Raw genomic sequence first — 19,029 nt, forward strand, 5'->3', positions numbered from 1 at the left:
AAACCTGTCACATTCACCAATGTCAATCATTTTAACAGCTTTCAGTTTTTGTGTTACAAAACAAATTACAGGCAGCAACATCAGTGGGACCATATTTCAGTGCAAAAAAAAAAAATCAATGCACATTCCTACTGTAGCTCTGAGCAATACCTCGTATGTGGATGTCTAGAATGATGGCAGTTATGCAAGTGACAGACAAACATTATGAAAGACATCCTCAACCTTGTATGCAAAATGTGGCCCCCCGTTACCATGTTCTTATTTGCATATTCTACGCTTCAGCCTTGTTATCAGTGCTGTCTCATCAGACATGTTATGAGCAGAATGTGAAACGTTTTTGCCTGGAAGTGTAAATGTGCTATTTAATTTTGGATTTGACATTTAAAAAGGCAATAACACATACTTAGATGGAGGACATCTGTCCATGACTCACCTTGACCTTATTTGAAATGAATTACCTGGCTTATATAGGTGATTTCAAGGAAATTCCAATGTTGATGTGCCTTTTTTGGCATGGGAAAGCTGAAATAATCCCTACAATTACTATAGTAAACTGTGAAGAATAAGCCTGATGAAGTATAAAGTGCAGCTGACCCTTTGCTAAGCCCCGCCCCCTTTTAATTACTGACTCAAAACAATTCGGACAAGCTTCACAGAACATTCCGTGTCAATGAATTGGAGATTTCTGAGAACAGTATGATTGTCAGTAAAATGTGCTCATGAAGTTGTAAAAATAGATTGGACATTATACTTACATGGGCATATTCAGTTATTAATCTGCTGTTCTTCTTTCAAGAAATGTAACTGAAAAGACGTCAAGTTGATATAAATTTATGGAGGAGCAAATGTGTTGTGCATGTTCATTTGGGAATGAGTGCTGACACACATTGTTTAATCCTTAGCATGCACTTACCAAGAGTCTTTTATTTACTATAACAATGTAAAAGATTTAAAGAATTGTATTGCATTGTTATAGTATTACATTTGAATTAATCTTGTTGATAGAATCACAGATAGATCTAAAATTGAATTACACCCATGGGGGAGGTATTGCATCATCTACACAGACCTTTGACTTGATGATGGTTTTTAACAAACAGACATGCTCTCCAGGAGGATTTGCTGGGAAACGGTCTTTCAATTCACTAGATGGTTCTCCCACAGTCTAGAATGCTCATGTAAATGCAGAGGTGTAAAATACTTGAGTCATTTTACTTCATTACTTTACTTAAGTATTATTTTGGAGGATTTTTACTTTATTCAAGTACAATTTAAACTGACTACTTGTACTTTTACTTGATTACATTTCTGAAGAAAAAACAGTACTTTTTACTCACAATTTTATTTCAACTTAAAAAGTACATTACATTTTTATTTTATCTTATGCACATTAAATATGGTAAACGGAAGCTCAAAAGTGCATGCTTGACATGAGAACCAATGATCATTGTTTTCACGCATCGAGCACATAGTTCTACTTCAGTTATGACTTTCATCAGGTAAATGTGTGGGTTCAAAAGTTCACCATCAAATCTGATGTAGCTAAGTTTATTCATTATTCTTTATGTTTTGATAGAGCCATTAGTTGTGTAATATATTGGCTGAATGCGCAAGATTGAGTGCAAATAAAATCAGTGATGAAAAGTTAAATATAATTAATATTTTTGTGGGAATATTTAATTTTTTATTAAATGTTACAAATCTCCAAAAAGTGTTTAAATGAACATTGTATGTTTACTTAGTTGTAATTCATGTTTTGATGTTCTTACCAGGTAGTGGATAAGTTGTTTTAATAATGTCATTGTGTGACACATTGAGTAGGAATATTTTTTTAATACATGATTTGCTCATTAATTCATATAATTAGTCACTAATAATTATGTAGCAATATTTTCTGAGAAAAAGCCCAAATAAAAATGCCCCAAATAAACAATTAAAAGATTAATTATCCTTTTAGACAGTGGCATAGACAACAGAAAAAAGTGGCCTTTCAAAACGTTAATGTTGTATGTTTTAATTCTATGACTCTCCTCATTAATTCAGCCCATTCTTGCATTCTGTCTGGAATATGTTTCTAACCTCTGCATCACATTTTTATTAAAAGTGATAGTTCACCTAAAAATTAAGATTCTCATGTTGTCCCAGATGTTTATGACGTTCTTTCTTCAGATGAACACAAGCAAAGATTTTTAGTCTGTGTAATGCAAGGGGACAGGACCACTTCAGAAACAACACAAAGTGAACACGCCGGTCAAGTTAAAAAAAATATTGATTCATTAACAGAGGTTGTATGAGTTACTGTCATATTCACTTTGTGTAGTTCATCTTAATTTGTGTTCATCTGATAAATAAAAGGTGTGTGGGTGTGTGTGTGTGTGTGTGTGTGTGTGTGTGTTTGGTTTTTATATCCCGGTGGGGACTTAAACCTGACTACACACAGACTCATGGGGACTTCTGTCACGGTGGGGACCTAAATTGAGGTCCCCACGGGTACAAAAGCTTATAAATCACACAGAATTAGGTTTTTTTGAAAATCTAAAACTGCACAAAGTCTCCTGTGAGGGCTAAGTTTAGGTGTAGGGTTGGTGTAGGGCAATAGAATATACGGTCTGTACAGCAGAAAAACCATTACGCCTATGGAGAATCCCCACAAGGATAGTAAAACACACGTGTGTGTGTGTGTGTGTGTGTGTGTGTGTGTGTCTGTCTGAGTGTGTGTCTGTGGCTGGTGTGTGTGTGGCTGGTGTGTGGTGAGCGCATTGGCACCGTTGTACTGTGGCTGCCATCACATCATCCAAGTGGATGCTGCACATTGGTGGTGGTTGAGGAGATGATTGTAAAGCGCTTTGGGTGTACAGTAATACACAAAGCGCTATATAAACACATAATTCATTCATTGAATTTCCTTTTAATCCCTTTCCCTGCAATTTTGTCTGTCTGTGTGTGTGTGTGTGTGTGTGTGTGTGTGTGTGTGTGTGTGTGTGTGTGTGTGTGTGTGTGTGTGTAACAAAAAACATAAAGGGAACATAGGTTACATTTTGATGTTGGAGAAAAAAAAATAAATAGGCTAACTGAAGTAATAAGATGAAAATATATCCAAATGTTATTATTTCTCTCTCTCAGATTGTTTTCACATTTCAGACTCAACCAAAGAAAAAGCATTAAATATAAATCTCACTCTCTCACTTGCTTCATATTAGTGGTCGGCAGCGCGTCAGAAACATTCCCTTCATATCATTGATAATAAAATTAATATAGCAAAACTCTTGCTCAGTTCATATCCAATTAAAATTTGATTGTATGAAATGCAAGTGCATGTATTACGTGACCAAAACTTAATTGATTCTAGCGTGTCTCTCACGCACATTTGCGCTTACTGTATTACATCTGAATGTGCGTTGATCAGATGTAAATAAAAGATCAATTCAAATCTGAATTTATGAATGATGCACTCACCTGTCGATCTCTTAATTCTTTGAAAAGATCAGGATGAGCAAGCGACAAATGCTTAAAAAGATTTGATGTGCTCCTGTGGCAACATGATTTAGGGCTATAGCAACGCTTGCATACAGGTGCAGTAAGGTCAGTTCCTTCACCTTTGTCATCTGTTTTTTATCCAAAGTAATGCCATATTTCACTTCTACTGTTCTCTTTATTTATTAATTTTGGGTGCGCTGAGTTTCATCTGTTTGATCCGTCGCGTTGTTCTGTTGTCACATTTACCGGTTGCGCAGCAATTTGGGAAGCACTGCCACCTGCAGGTGCATTGTGCAACAGCAGCGTATGAAATACCGAATTGAGCAAAATTATGATATCGTACCGTTTGAAATATAATATATTCCGGTATTTTTCCAGTATCGGTATACCGCGCATCCCTAGTGTGTGTGTGTGTGTGTGTGTGTGTGTGTGTGTGTGTGTGTGTTCCGCTGTGCTGAATTTTAATTGTTATCACTGCACTAGATATGTGTTTGACCTGTGCCATTGCATTTTGTTTTCTCCCTTTAACCAAACTTCTATATGTCTGTCATAAAGAAAGAAAAAAGTACTTCTATTTTTTTAATACTTCAGTACAATTTAAAGTAGTACTTTTTTACTTTTACTTAAGTATGTTTTTGGCCAGATACTTGTACTTTTAATTGAGTAAAAATTTCACTTAGTATCTTTACTTTCACTTGAGTAAACTTTTTGACTACTTTTTACACCTCTGTGTAAATGTGTGTGTAAAAGCTCAAAAATGCTTGTTAGGCACCAGTTGGCAATTATACAGTAGATGCCATTTCTGTTACAGGAAATGGAGTCTTTAAGCTACACCTTAACTAACAGGGACATTTATAGATATCTCTGGTGTGTCACATAGCATGTGAATTGGCTAAACACACACACACACAAAATTACATTCCTAATGCACCAACCTCTAAACCAAAGGTAAGAGAATCAATGCAACTTGAACGGACATCTTGAAAGAACACTTATATTTAGGCAATAATGTTTTGTTTTAATTTATTTTATCTCTCTAGTGAGGTTAGTGTTGTGAACACACATGAATCACAAAACAGAGCTTGGCCACCACCCAAATCAGAGCCACAACAATTTTCAGAATGTAGACAAAACAAAATGCTCTGGAAATTCACCTAAACTAATATGTGAATAAGTAGGCCCACAATGTTCTACACAAGTGTGTAGGGTGGTGCAGTATAGTTAGTGAGTGTACATTTTTAAGGCTTTTTTTAAATTATTTTTAATATTATTAAAATCTGTTGATTATTTCTTTAATTGCAAGGGACCAAAGATGGAATTTAAGGCTCCGTTTTACCACCAGGGGGTGTCATTTACCGTAGCTGATCCAGAGTGACTAGTTCTGCCAACTGATACAACTTCATGCCTATCCCTTTAAATGTCTCAGGGCTAAATGCAGTGAAGAATAAACTGCTTGACATATAGCAACTTTTTTCTCTGTTCTCAGAGTTAGATGATATGAAGTGACACTTCCTCTTTGTCCTGTCTCTTTATCTTTATCTTGTCTCTACATCTAATTGTGATAACGTGAAAGTAAACTTAAACTGCTAATGTTATATTGTTCAAATGTATGTACCTGTATGGTTAGATGTGTATATTAATGCTAGTATGTAGCATGTTAGCATTCAGGTTATACTTTTTCTGTTTTCAGTCTGACTGCATGTGGAATGAGTGTTAATCTAAAGCCAAGGGTCTTCCTGTTTAGATAATATTTAACTAACCAAATAAGTGTATATTCTGTAAAAAAAATTAAAATAAAATGTTGGTATTAGTTCTTTCTAATATGTCTGTAAGTTATAACCAGACAAATATATACACTACATTATCTCTCTTGTTTTTAATAGTGGCATCATAATCAGTTGATGATGTTTGCTGTGACAGGTAAAAATACATTACAACAAAGATGAAAAGACATCGCATTTAAGGGCAGTGATAAATTACATTGCAATTATTTTGTATTTATTTTATTTTAATATATTTTATTGCAGTTAAGTATGTTATGAACTGTATCTTTATGCGTGTTGAAAAAGACAACACCACAGATGCCACTTGCTCCCAGAAGGCAATGCCCTGATAACAGAAGCAGTTGACCTTTTACACATTTATTGATTTTTAATTTACTGTTATTGTTCCATGCTTCATGTTGTCAAATCATTACATAACTATAGTCTGTTCCATTAGTACATTTTTATGTGGAATAGATTCTGAAGTTTCACTGAGCTTTTTGCCATTGTATGGTGTGGGATTAAAGCTATTAAGGCTGTGATTCATTTTGAAGTACCCTTTAACACGTAGTTTCTCCAGAAACTCACCTACGCACATTGCAATACACTCCCATACTAGAAAGGGACAATTATTCCTTGCATGATCTTCTACTTTGCATGTGCATTTGTATTAAGTGCTTTTTTTTATCCTTCTACTTTAAATATGAATGTATTTATTCAGGGTTTCATAAACTAAACAAGCTTCAAATTGCTTACCACATGAACAGAATTTGTTCTTAAAACTAAAGATGTCAAGGTTGTCCATATTTATTGCTAATAGACCTCAAGCATATTATAGTCACATACTATAAAATCTTTAAAAGCTTTAAAATGTGTGCTGAGTATCGTTCTAAAACATGATTAATGTTTTTTCTATTTGACTTTTATCCTTTTGTTCTAGGTTCTTTCGTGCATCCACTGTTCTTGGTACAGTGATTGAAGAGTCAGAAACAGAGAACCAAGTGGAAACTGAGCCTGGATCTGATACAGACATGAACTCTGGTGTCACAATGCTTAGTATGAAGCTCAGTCGACCATCATCTTCTCAAGAGGGCCGAGAGGATACCATGGTGGTCCGCAAAGTGTCCCTTGTCAGCACTGACAAAGAGGGCAACTTTGGGAACTATGAAAGTCCATTGGACAGCATTAGGCTTAGAGATCAGTCAGAACCAAGCAGTGCCAGTCCTGAGCTTGAGAGGAGGTGGAAAAGTTTCCATTCTAACTCTGAAGAACAGCAGTCCAGCTTCACAGAGCGTTCAGACTACATGTTCACAGATAGCACATACCTGGGTTCCTCTCAGCTGTCCCCCAGCTATGAAAGAGGAGTCTACACATCTAATTTTCGCTCTCCCGAGACCCAGCCTACTGCTTTCTCCTCAGAGACTGACGGTAGCCTAGACAACAGTAACTGGAAAGTTGGGGAGAGCGAAGTTCATCAGAGTAGTAAGAGTTACACTAGTAGGAGGAGCAGGGTGGAGCTTAGTTTACCTGTAGTGAGAGAGGGAGAGGGAGAGCAGGAGATAAGAAAAACAGTCATTGACTCACAGGCACATTTCGATTCCCGCTTGATGATTGTGGAGGCAGATGACTACTCCTCTGATGTTTTCCAAGCTACGCGAATAGAGCTGATTCCCTCACCCACTGACCCTGAGCCGCTTTCTTCCTCATCCTCCTCAGAAATGGATAACCTGGTAGACACTCTCAAGAGCATGGAGCGACCGATCCGGCAAAGGGTTCAACGAACCCCATCCAACACTCCCTTCTCTTCACTGCCACCTATTGAAGAGGATTCACCAATCTCACCCCCTACTCTACTCTCTCCTCGTACTCCAATCTCACCTATTACTGAGCCAAAGTTGTTGAATGGAGTTTCTAGTTTGCCTGTAGACATTGGCTTTAACTGGAGTACACCCAAAGACATGCGCTCTCCATTGACCATGATGAAGGAACAGCAGCTCGGAGAGACCCAAAATCGGGGGCTCTCTCTGCCTCTGCGAGCTTCGGCCCTCAACAGCATCGTCATGCGCAGGGGCTCCCTCAACGATCTGAGTCTTGACGAAAGTTCTACTAAAGGACTCGTGAATGGAGGCTCATCTCGCCTGGAAAACAGCTTCTTCTTCCAGCACACTGAGAATGGCAAGGCCTCAAACCGCTCCATCTTCCGTGCTGCCTCTCTCCCTGAGATCGGCCCCAATCACGAGCGGCTGAGCTCAGCCACCATGGGATCTGATGTCTTGCTTGGTTCCCGTTTTGAGCGCTTCTCGCACCTCGCATCTCCATCAAATTCCCTCAGTGGGATTGCTGAAACTTCTCGAATAAGCGTGCCTCCATCTGTCCAACACAACTCGCAAGATACCTCCAGTTTCGACCACAAGTCCACTATGGAACTTTACCGCTCTCTGCCGTCTGAAACACTCCTCAAGAACTCTCAACCTTCGGGTCTTCAGCGCAGCAGTAGTCTTGACGGAGGTCTTTTAATCAATGACACCAAGAGCTTCCATGTGAATAAAAATCCAGAACCAGAGCGGAACTTACTCCTCAAATACAGAGCCTTCCCTGATGCATATGTGAGTATTGCTTTGTCAAAATGCATATGTTGGCATCATCAAACACTATAAGAGTAAAATCTCTTTGAAACAGAGTTCCATGGTGAAGTTTATGAGAATGAGGGCATGGAATCAATGAGAGTGTTGTTTTCGTATTATGTCACTGCTCTGTTTCTCCCAGTCTTAGTCAGCCTCTTAGTGTAACCTGATATGAAACCACTTACACCAAGCATTGTGTAACATAGTATCTGGATATATAAAACGTATGATGGGCTTTGTTTTTAGGCCTGGTCAGGTGTAAGATGCCCTAAACCTAGTCTACTCAGCCCTGTTCCTGGATATCTTGCAGAGCTTCATTCCAACCCTCCTACATTGTTCCTACAGACCCGACTAGAATTTTGGCTGCATCATTAGCGTTGCAACTAAACCCTGCATAAAACTCTGCAAGACTCTCCAGGAGTTGGAGCGAGCACCTCAGCCTTAAACCTCAGTGAATGAAAGGCTAGAAGGGGTGTTATGTCACCTCACCAATAAGGGTTTACAATAGAGATTGATGGGAGTATACATTACCTCAGTCCTCATGCAATATTCACGTTTCCTCTTGTCCTCTAAAACAGACAATGAGCAGCTCTGTAGAGTCTTTTTTATTACTGCTTCTCTCTACTGTACAGAGCCTGAGTTTGCAAGTCAAATTTTGATTTTAACCAAAAGGAGCTTCACCAAAACTGTAGTTTGGTTAGGGTTTATGGATACTATGGGAAGGTGTAACCTTCATCTGTTAAAGGAATCATGCTCACTTTCATGCCTCAGATATTTTCAAATCCCCCCAAAAAAAACTTTTTGGAAAGCATGATGCTTCAGTGATTTGCATACAAGGCTTTAAATACTGTCTCACAAGTTTGATTTGTTTCTGGGACATAATTAGTAATGTTACTAAGGGCAAGAAGTCTATGATTTCGATTTATTGAGAGGTTTGTCACTAGGGAGTCGCTTCAAATTATCACATTATCACACACTGTGAAACACAGGTTGACCTCTGTCATTCAAGTCATACTGATCTTGCTCTATGTTGACATGGAGTGTTGACATAGAGTGATGATGTTGAGTTATCTGACAGTTCAACCCACATCCAACTTTATATTAAAATTCAATATGCAAAAATCTTTATATTTGTCACTTTGCAGGAGCATCCTACTTCCTATCCTGCATGTAATGATATCATATTATGCAAACTTAACCCCCCACCCCCAACAACTAAATAATAATTGTTTAGGTTTCAGTGACAGAGAAAACTTTTTGGTTTCCTATGCTGTAATTATGCATAGAGCAATATTCTTCTTGAAATTACATCTTTTCATTATACCAAAATGAAAATTGACTGAAACTGTAAATAATTAAGCTGGTTTTCTATTGATTGCATTTCTCAGAGTATGATCATGTTAGACAAAATAGCCAGTTTTTCCCATAGGAAAAACCACTGGGAATAATCAAGCTGAATTGGCACTTTATGAGGACAGGTCAGAAATGTATGAGTAGAACATTCGTCCCTGGAGCGTTTGTCAATAGGCATGGAAAGAAGGAGAGGTTGATGGAATGTGACGCTATTTATAATCTTAATCCGAGTTCACTTTGCCTCCTCTAATTAACTTTGATAATTTTCTATGACAGGCTATGTCGAGTCCCGCTCAGACACACCTTTCTTTGGGTTGGCAATAGCTTACTGTATATTTGGCAGTTGGAACAGACATAGAGAAAACAATTGTGTCACCTTCATACTTCACACATATCAGTTTGTGGAGACCCTCTATATAGGCTACAGAATATAGACTCATTTTCAGTTTCCTACTGGATGCTAGGAGTATACAGCTCTTCATAAGAATGATGTGGCTGATGTAGCCACCAGTAAAAAGCTCTCTAAAATGTCAATTTTTAAAGGTTTAGGTTTATATCCAGAAGTTAAATTTAAGATCCACCCCATACAAAAGTAGGCACATTTTAAGCAGCATGTGTAATTTGGCTAGATATCTATAAGATGTCACATTCACTGTTCCATTGAGTGGATCGATCGACCGTAGAGATCTCACACCCATTTTCACTATGCATATTTGAAATATTCTGAGGTTCTGGAAAACATATTTTCATGATGGCTGACAGTAAGACTGACATATGGGTGGTTTATAGATGTATAGCATCTGCATTATGTAACTCGTGTATTTGACTTTTCATTAAAAGCATCCCCCTATGCAAACAGAGAAATTTGACTTGGGCTCTTGTGTAATGTTGTCTCTTCTAACCTTGCCATGTCTCATTGCAAGTGCAAAGGCATGTCGCTCGGCAAAGTTTGGGAAGGGCTTTTCATCACCTCTTACATACATAAATATGCGGCATTTGCAAACAAACAATGAGATCTTGACATGTACTGTAGAAACTTTACATTCCTCTAAAGCCATTAATCCACACAAGAGTCTCTTGACCATTTCACCTGATAAGCTGACCTCTTGATTTCCATTTCAAAAAGCCAACGGATCATAGATGCTAACAGCAGATCTACAGTGTTGATGTCATTCTCAGTTTGTTTCCCCTAATGTATATAATTTCCCTGAGGAGGTCTAAGTACAATAAACATTTCAAACAGCTTGTCTTACACACCATTCAGTAAATGTTTGCTGCATTCCAGTGCTGCTTTAAGAGTCTGGTGACAATAAGGCCGTGAGCCTCTCGTGTGACTTTGAGAGGTAGAAACATCAAGTTTTGTGTAAAGTACTTGTTCTTCTGTTGTCAAAGGTTAGGTGTAGGAGTGTAGTGTTTTCTTGAGATGTCAAAGGTGATTATCTGGATTTCAGTCAAAGTAGCTGCATCTGAATATGATTTATTCATTTAATTATCCTAAATTCATGTAAGGTTTGAACTGAACACTGTAAAGGAATGTCTGATAATATTGTCTCTGTGGTTTCTGACTAATCTTATCATAATAGCATAATATTTTACTTATCCACTTGTGCAAACATACTCTGAAAATTTTAATTGTAATGCTTTCTTAAAATAGAAGTTACTCACTGTTGTGTTTATATCTGTTTGTTTGTGTGTTTGTTTGTTTGTTTGTTTGTTTGTTTGAATGAGGCTTCGTCTCATTTAAATATTTATTTTCTTTATTTAGCTCACAAAAGAAAAGGAGCATGGCAAACTCAATCCTCGACCTGGGAAGGTGAGATATTTCACACAAATGTCCTTTCTTGATCAGGCTAAACCAAGCCCTGCATATATTCGCTCTACTGCATGTGCTTATGATATTAAAGAAAAAGTGACAGAATGTGCTTGGTTTCCACTTGTGTGGAAAAACTGGAGCTGGTATTTCTGAACAGGTGAGAGAGATTGGTGGGTGTGTAACAGGCTCGCAGTGCTCTGCAGATGGTGCTAATTGCACATTTAGACCCACTATCTGCCAAGCACGTTTGGACAGTCAAAGATTATAAAAAGAGAACAACAAATGACATGACTAACAGCAAGTGACATGATGTTCTTTTTCAAATGATTTTTTTAAAAGAAAAGATAGGTCATGAATTGTTAGTACTGACACACCAACTTTGTGTGTTTTCTACTTGGAGGTTAGAAAATAAGGTTATTTATTTATTCATTCATTCATTCATTCTTTATGGCAGAAACATGCTTCCAGAACATTCATGTAAGATTTTGTAGAAATTCTGTAATGTCAAATGAACGTCAAGTGAAGGACTGGAGAAAGTAACCCCCCGCCCCCATAGATTTACTGATAAAATTGATATATAATAAAATTTATTGTTTATGATATTGTATAATAGAATTATTCATATTATCTCAAAAGACAATGTTTATTATTTCTCTTAGCATTTTTAGTATTCATTCATTCAGGTTTGCTGTCTGGTGGGAACCACAATAACGCTTTTCCAGTATGCATGATTCAACTTGCCACGGTGACATTTACTAAATGTGTATTTTATATATTTGACAATTCATAGTTTTTACTACGCATACATCTCTACTTAATTAGTTTTGGTTGACATTCTTGTGTTCTTCATCAGATGCAATGTAAAAGATTTAGAAAAGATCACCGAAACTGGCTTGCCAAGCTTGTTCTTGCATGTTCCTGTCCTTTCCTTCTCTGACATTGTAGTCAGTGTGATATTGCAGCCTTAAGGTTTTGAGACAATAAAAGTGCCTTTCAAAAGTAGGACAGTGCGAATGGACGTTTCACTGACAGTTCAGGACAAATGAATACTGTCCCTTGTCCAATATTAGCATATCTGCTGCCCCTAGTGGTTGAGATGGTTCAATATTAAACAATGCAGTCTTTGCAGAAAAGATTGGTGGGACTTTTTTAAGCTCTTTTTTTCTGTTAGATGTTAATCTATGATAAGCCTGGAATGACTGGTCAGAGAATTGAAGTGCGTGGTGATGTTGTGGACGCCACACCGTGGGAGTTTACAGACACTATTTCAATCAGAGTGATCAGAGGAGGGTGAGTGGCAAACAAACAGCACCTCCTTGCTGAACTGATATGCTTACAAAAACATGCACATATAAATTAAATTTCTCTCACTTCTGGTGTTTATTTTGTAAATCATTTTAAATGTGCACTTAAGGGCACTAGGTTGTGAAGATGCATATGTTTGCAGGCAATATACACTACCTTTCAGAAGTTTTTATGTTTATGTTCATTTTCAGCAGCAATTACTCGATCCTTCAGAACTCCTTCTAATATTCTGATTTGTTGCTTTATTATCAATGTTGAAAACAGTTGTGCTGCTTAATATTCCGTAATACATTTTTTCAGGAGAACAGTATTTATTTGAAATCTTTTGTTACAATGTTAAAGTCTTTACTATCTTCACCTTTGATCAGTTGATTTTTTTTTATTGGGCGTTATCCTGCAACTACAGAGCAATCGGCCAAAATTAGTATTAATTACTTAAATTAAGTAATTAAAATTAAATATTGAAATGGTTCAGGTTGTGCTTGTTTCATAAGCATAGACATAATACAATAATGCTGTTCAGGATCATGCAAAATATTACTGACACAGAACAGTAAATATACAGGAGTAAATATTAATGCACAATAAATAATGTAGTCACATGGGATAGTGAAGGGAATCAGACACATTCCACATCAGTCTTAACATGCAGACTCTCCCAACCTCCCAGCAATAAAACATCTCCAAATCACTGCAAAATATCATTAACTGAAAAAACGCACAACTCTATCTTATGGTAATTCCTGTTTTTAAATTATACCTTTTTAGACTGATATGAACACCTTTTTTTATCTACCTTTTTCACTCACTCAGCTCAAAGAGAGCTGGCTGATGAATTAACAGTTGCATAAGCAACTTCATGTTTGCCCTTGTAATTTATCTGAGTGATCAGACAATGTCAGCAGAATTGTAGTTTGCCAGACGATGTCATAACATAGCCATCATGTTGTTTCTAATGATTTTGCTCCATCAGGTGTCCAAAAACTTGCATTAATGTGCTTCAAGTAAACGTTAAGGTAGGGTAATAGCTGCTAGGCCATGTATTTTTACTACAGTCTTTGTTGTCACATGATCCTTCAGAAATAATTCTAATATGCTGACTTGGTGCTCAAGAAATATTTATTATTATAATCAATGTTCAAAACAGTCACACTTCGGTCACACTTTATTTTAAGGTCAAATTCTCGCCATTAACAAACCCTTAACCATGACTTTTACCTCAATAAACTCCTAATTTGGTGCTTGTTAATAGTTAGTAAGGTAGTTGTTAAGTTTAGGTATTGGGTAGAATTAGGCATGTAGAATATGGTCATGCAGAATATGTGCTTTATATGTACTAATAAACAGCCAATGTGTTGATAGTAGGCATGCTAATAAGCAACTAGTTAATAGTGAGAACTGGTCCATATACTCAAGTGTTAGCATATGTTCTTTTCCTCAAGTCTTCTGTTTTGTCTTCCAAAGTTGGGTGTTGTATGAGAAACCAGAATTCAAAGGAGAAAAGGTCGCACTGGACGAGGGGGACATCGAGCTGACAAATCCATTTGGACCACTGGATGAAGAAGTGGTTGATCAGCAGAATGGAACAACACAGGATCATAAGGAAGAGGACCATGAGTCCAAGCCTCGGCTAAAGAGGACGTTTGTCATCGGATCTATACGGCGAGCAGTGAGAGTATGTCAGATTTGTGTTGACTTTTTTTGTTTGTTGAAAGTTCAAGTTCATAAACCTTCTGTCGTAGACAGACCATAAGAGGCGACATTGTTTTAGCTTGTAAATGTGTCTGGTATGGATGGGCCATGGACCATGTTTTGTTTTGGGTTGTCAGTGTCACATCATAGCCATATAATGAAAGGTTCAAGTGTGCCACCTTGTGTCCTCAAGTAAGAATTGTGCCAGTATTTTGGCAGGACTTTTACAGACTTTTTAGGAACTCGCGCTTACATAAGTAAAGTCTTTGTAAGGATTTTTGTTGTTGATTTTTGCCTTTCCAGGATTACAGCGTTCCTGAAATCAGCCTTTTCCCAGAAGAAAATGCAGACGGCAAGAAGGTCACATTCAGAGACACGTCAGAAGACTCCAGAATTTTTGGCTTCCCAGTCAGAGCAAACTCTATCATCCTCAATGCTGGACTGTGAGTGATCAGCTTATTCCAAATTCCATTCTATTTGGGCTCGCTCACAGTGTTTATCATGTGATTGATCTCCTCCAGATGGTTGGTGTTTGCAGAGCCCTTCTTTCAGGGTGTCCCACGAGTGCTTGAAGTCGGGGGATTCCCCACCCCAGCCGCCTGGGGCGTCACACATCCGTATGTGGGCTCCCTACACCCACTTAAAATAGTGAGCATCTCAGTCTCCTTTTAATTTTTGCTAATGATTCAATAGCATATCAGTATTAAATGAGGTATATTAATACAAATGTTTTTTGTAGGGGGAACCTAGAGTGGAGAACCTCTATGAGCCAAAAGTAAGTGTTACATCAACAGCCATCTAATAAAGTAGTAAAGTATTTGATGTTCTTTAAGAGTTCAAGGAAAATTCATGTTTGATGTAATTTGTTTTCAATAGATTGTGCTCTACGAAAAGTCATATTTTACTGGCAAAAGCAGAGAAATCTACACCAGCATGAGAGATTTCCTGTCAAGAGTGGACAAGCAGCAATCATTGTTTATGTTCAGTGCAGGATCTCTTAAAGTTATTGGAGGCTGGTGAGTATTGAAAGTATGTGTGTTTGATCGAGAATAAAGTTAGGAAGAGAGCAGGAACTGATATATTTACTATGCATAGTATGCAGGACATTATCTGACTTATTTTTGTTGTATTGTTCTCTATTCTGTTCTGTTCTAACTTACTCAATCTGTCTTATAGCTGGGTTGGCTATGAGAAGGAGGGTTTCCGGGGTCACCAGTATCTTCTGGAGGAGGGAGAGTACCATGACTGGCGGGTGTGGGGAGGAGTGAACTCAGAGCTGCGCTCGGTCCGAGTCATCCAAGCTGTAAGATGAAATAAATTTGACTATTTAATATTATTTGTATGATAAAATCTCACCAAGATTTATACTATTGTTTTTAGTTTCATTAAAATGTTTGTTCTCTTAATAATGGAAATGCTCTAATAACTACTACTACTAATAATAATAAAAATAACAATAATGCAGTACCTTTTTAAAATATATTTTAAATAGAATTTCTGTTACTATAAAGGTACTGTATGTAAATATCTATAATAAAAATATTTTTAAAAAATGTGTAAATTTGATTGTATTAATATACTACTACTACAAATAATAACAATATATAATGTTTTTAAATATTTTAAGTAGATTTTCTGTGACTAGCTATACATACATGTAAATTGGTTTAAAAAAATGAAAATATTACACATTTATTTTTTTATTTATTTTTTAACAATATTTTTGTGTTCAGTGCACTTCATCATTAAAATTTATTATAAACTAAATGAATAGTTTAGATAAAATTTTAAGTGTTCATTTTAGAACTGTAATGTCTGCTTCTTGTAGGACCTGTCTGAGCCCCTGCTGGTGTTATATGGGATACCTGAAGAGGAGAAAGCAGAGAATGAAGAGCCTACGTTTGAGGTGACAGAAGCTGTCGCAGATGTGGAGCTGTTTGGGTTTGGCATCAACACCCGCTCCATCCACGTGCTGAGTGGAGCGTATGTTCTGATCTCTCTGTCTCTGAATGTAGCAATTTCTTATTGCAGTCTGGCAGATCGAGCCATGTTTTAATCATTTATTTTTCTTTCTTTCCTCAGATGGGTGGCATACTCTCATGTGGATTTCTCAGGTAATCAGTACGTCTTGGAGAAAGGCTTCTACAACAACTGTGGAGACTGGGGCTCTGAAGACTACCGCATCTTCTCCATACAGCCCATCCTCACAGTAAGTCAGAGGCATTTCATTATTCATTAATCTAATCCAAACAGTTTGTGCAAGGACTATTGACTCAAATTGTGTGTGGTTGAAAATGTTTTGAATAAAGAGTAAATATTAAAGAATATTGAGAGGCAAATTCACTAACAGTTACTCATCTTTTCATATGGTAATTCATCGTCAATTCATGTGTATAATCTGATAACCGCCTGCAATCCAACTCAACTAGATGTGCTGAAATAGTATTAATATATTAATACTCCATTTAATATTTTGTCCTTGATTTGATTAATGAGGTTGTTCTTATGTATTTCAGGCACCTAGTAAAGGACCCAGCTTCAGAAATGAGGTGAGCTGAGTCCCTTATGCTTACTAAGGTTGCATTTTTTGATCAAAAATACAGTAAAAACAGTAATATTGTGAAATATCATTACAATTTAAAATAGCTCTTTCTATTTTAATATATTTTCAAATGTAATTTATTCCTTTGGTGGAAAAGCTAATTTTCAACAATACTACTCCAGTTTTCAGTGTTACATGATGCTTCAGACATGATTCTAATATGCTGATCTGGTGCTCAAGAGACATTATTATTAATAATGTTGAACAGTTGCCCTGCTTAATATTTTTGATACAAAAGAACAGCATTTATTTGAAATAGAAATCATATTTAAGTGTTAAAATTGTTAATGTCACTTCAATTTAATGCATCCTTGCTGATAAAGGTGTTCATCTCTTTAAATAAAATCTTACTGACCCTAAACTTTTGAACAGTAGTATATAAAGGCAATCTTCATCATTAATGCAGTGCATTTAATGAAACATTTATGCTCTCTTTCCCTTTGCTGCAGGTGTTGCTCTACTCAAAGTCGGATTTCCAGGGCACATGCAGGGTTTGTCATCAGAACCAGAGCTGTTTGCCTGAAAGTCTCACTATCAAGTCCTGCAGGGTGGTGGGAGAAAGGTTAGTGAGAAAATTTAGGGTAGGATAAATGCTTAGATGTATGCATGGATGAGCTATCAAAGTATACAACGAACCCCAAAATGTAGACACATACAAATGTAAACATTAGATTTACCATGCATTCAAATTCACTATATATCTTTCAGATTGTGACACTCTGAATTTGTATACCTCTGTTCATTTCAGTTGGGTGCTTTATGGAGAAGAGAAGTTCACAGGAAACATGTATGTTCTGTCTGAAGGAGATTATCCCAACCTGACCAGCATGGGCATCCCAACTGACTCGGGCATTCACTCTGTCAAAGCAGTTCCAATGGTGAGAAGAAACTGCTTTCTTACTAAATATATTTCTGGAAAAGACGTGGACAAATGATCCAATGAGAAACCTATAGACAAGAAATTTTACTTCATATATATATATATATATATATATATGTTTGTTCTCTCTTTCAGACCTTTTCGGTGCCATCAATCTCACTCTTTGGACTGGAGTGCTTTGAGGGTCGGGAGGTCACCATTGATTCACAGATTTCCAACATGTGGGAGGAAGGATTTAACACACATTTCCTCTCTGTCAGGGTCAACAGTGGATGGTGAGTTTGCAGTGTTTCATATTATTGATTCATATTAGTACATTTGTGGTATCATGACTATTGTGTATGAAATTTTCTCATATACTGTATCAAAACCATGTCAATCTCTTTGCAGCTGGGTGTTATGTGAGCATAGTAACTACAGGGGGCGCCAGTTCCTTTTGGAGCCCATTGAAATCACAAACTGGCATAAATTCAGTTCTCTTTCCTGTATCGGCTCCTTGTATCCAGTCAGACAAGTTAGTATCACCTTCACATGACCAATTATTTGCACAAGATAACTTGAAAACAGTATTTCTTATATGTTGTTAATTGTGTGTTTATATCCCTATAGAAACAAAGACTGTTCCGCATCAAAAATAAAGAGACGGGCCACTACATATCAGTGCAGGGTGGCGTTGAGGACATGAAGACGGGCCGTGTGGTCGTCACAGAGCAGGTGGAGGGAATGAGTGATATTTGGCTTTACCAGGCTGGGCTCATCAAAAACAAGGTACTTTGCACACCATGATGTGTATGAGTAATGCATGTATAGTTATTTATTGTTTCTAACTTTTTAAAGTCACCCCCTCTCAGATTGTTGAACATGTGCTCTCTTTGTGTCAGCTGGCTCGAACCATGAGTCTGCAGGTGATGGGAAATGTGGAGTCAGGTGCTAAGGTGGTTTTGTGGACTGAAACGCGTGTTCCAGTGCAGACGTGGAGCGCTAAGGTCAGCGGCACAATCTCTAGCATCACCTTCCCTGGAATGGTGCTGGATATCAAGGGTAAGATTTAGTTTGGTGCTTTATGTACCAAGCACAAGCTTAACCACTGTCTATTGTAACTCTTAATTTGCTTTATCATTTAAAATATTGCTATTTATTTACTGTCCATTACAAAAATAGTTTTATTACCATTCCTATTAATACATTAAAAAAATTCATTTTTGTTTACAATGCGAAAATGTGAGAGTAGTTGATATCAGTACAGGAGTGTCCAGCAGTGTGTCGTGCCATACTTCATCTAAATCTATCAAACATTGTTTTTATGATTTTTATATACTTTAATATTTTTATATTCACTATACATGCAGCTTTTTGATAATTATGTTAGCTGTCATTAAAGAGAGCTTGAGAAATACTCAAAACTTTGGAGTCAGTACTTTTTTGTGAAATAAGTTAATACTTTTATCCAGGAAGGCTACATTAAATTCATCAAAATTGTCAGTAGAGATGTTTCAAATCATTCTTTTTTATTACTGTCT

At 37.0% G+C, this 19,029-nt stretch overlaps 1 protein-coding gene across 1 annotated transcript in view; it reads left to right on the forward strand.

Moving 5' to 3' along the window:
- Positions 1–19,029, forward strand: part of LOC306884918 (uncharacterized protein) — a 34,146-nt gene that overhangs the window by 13,802 nt on the left and 1,315 nt on the right. The window contains exons 4-21 of the mRNA XM_079441157.1: positions 6,181–7,846; positions 10,983–11,030; positions 12,202–12,320; positions 13,800–14,010; positions 14,331–14,470; positions 14,549–14,675; positions 14,767–14,802; positions 14,904–15,043; positions 15,204–15,330; positions 15,856–16,010; positions 16,110–16,236; positions 16,544–16,576; positions 17,079–17,191; positions 17,378–17,507; positions 17,645–17,784; positions 17,900–18,023; positions 18,119–18,277; positions 18,391–18,550. Coding sequence (XP_079297283.1) covers positions 6,181–7,846; positions 10,983–11,030; positions 12,202–12,320; positions 13,800–14,010; positions 14,331–14,470; positions 14,549–14,675; positions 14,767–14,802; positions 14,904–15,043; positions 15,204–15,330; positions 15,856–16,010; positions 16,110–16,236; positions 16,544–16,576; positions 17,079–17,191; positions 17,378–17,507; positions 17,645–17,784; positions 17,900–18,023; positions 18,119–18,277; positions 18,391–18,550 — 3,755 coding nt within the window. The remainder of the gene's footprint in view (positions 1–6,180; positions 7,847–10,982; positions 11,031–12,201; positions 12,321–13,799; positions 14,011–14,330; positions 14,471–14,548; positions 14,676–14,766; positions 14,803–14,903; positions 15,044–15,203; positions 15,331–15,855; positions 16,011–16,109; positions 16,237–16,543; positions 16,577–17,078; positions 17,192–17,377; positions 17,508–17,644; positions 17,785–17,899; positions 18,024–18,118; positions 18,278–18,390; positions 18,551–19,029) is intronic.

The sequence above is a fragment of the Barbus barbus genome, assembly GCF_936440315.1.
Source record: "Barbus barbus genome assembly, chromosome: 19".
Lineage (NCBI taxonomy): Eukaryota > Metazoa > Chordata > Actinopteri > Cypriniformes > Cyprinidae > Barbus > Barbus barbus.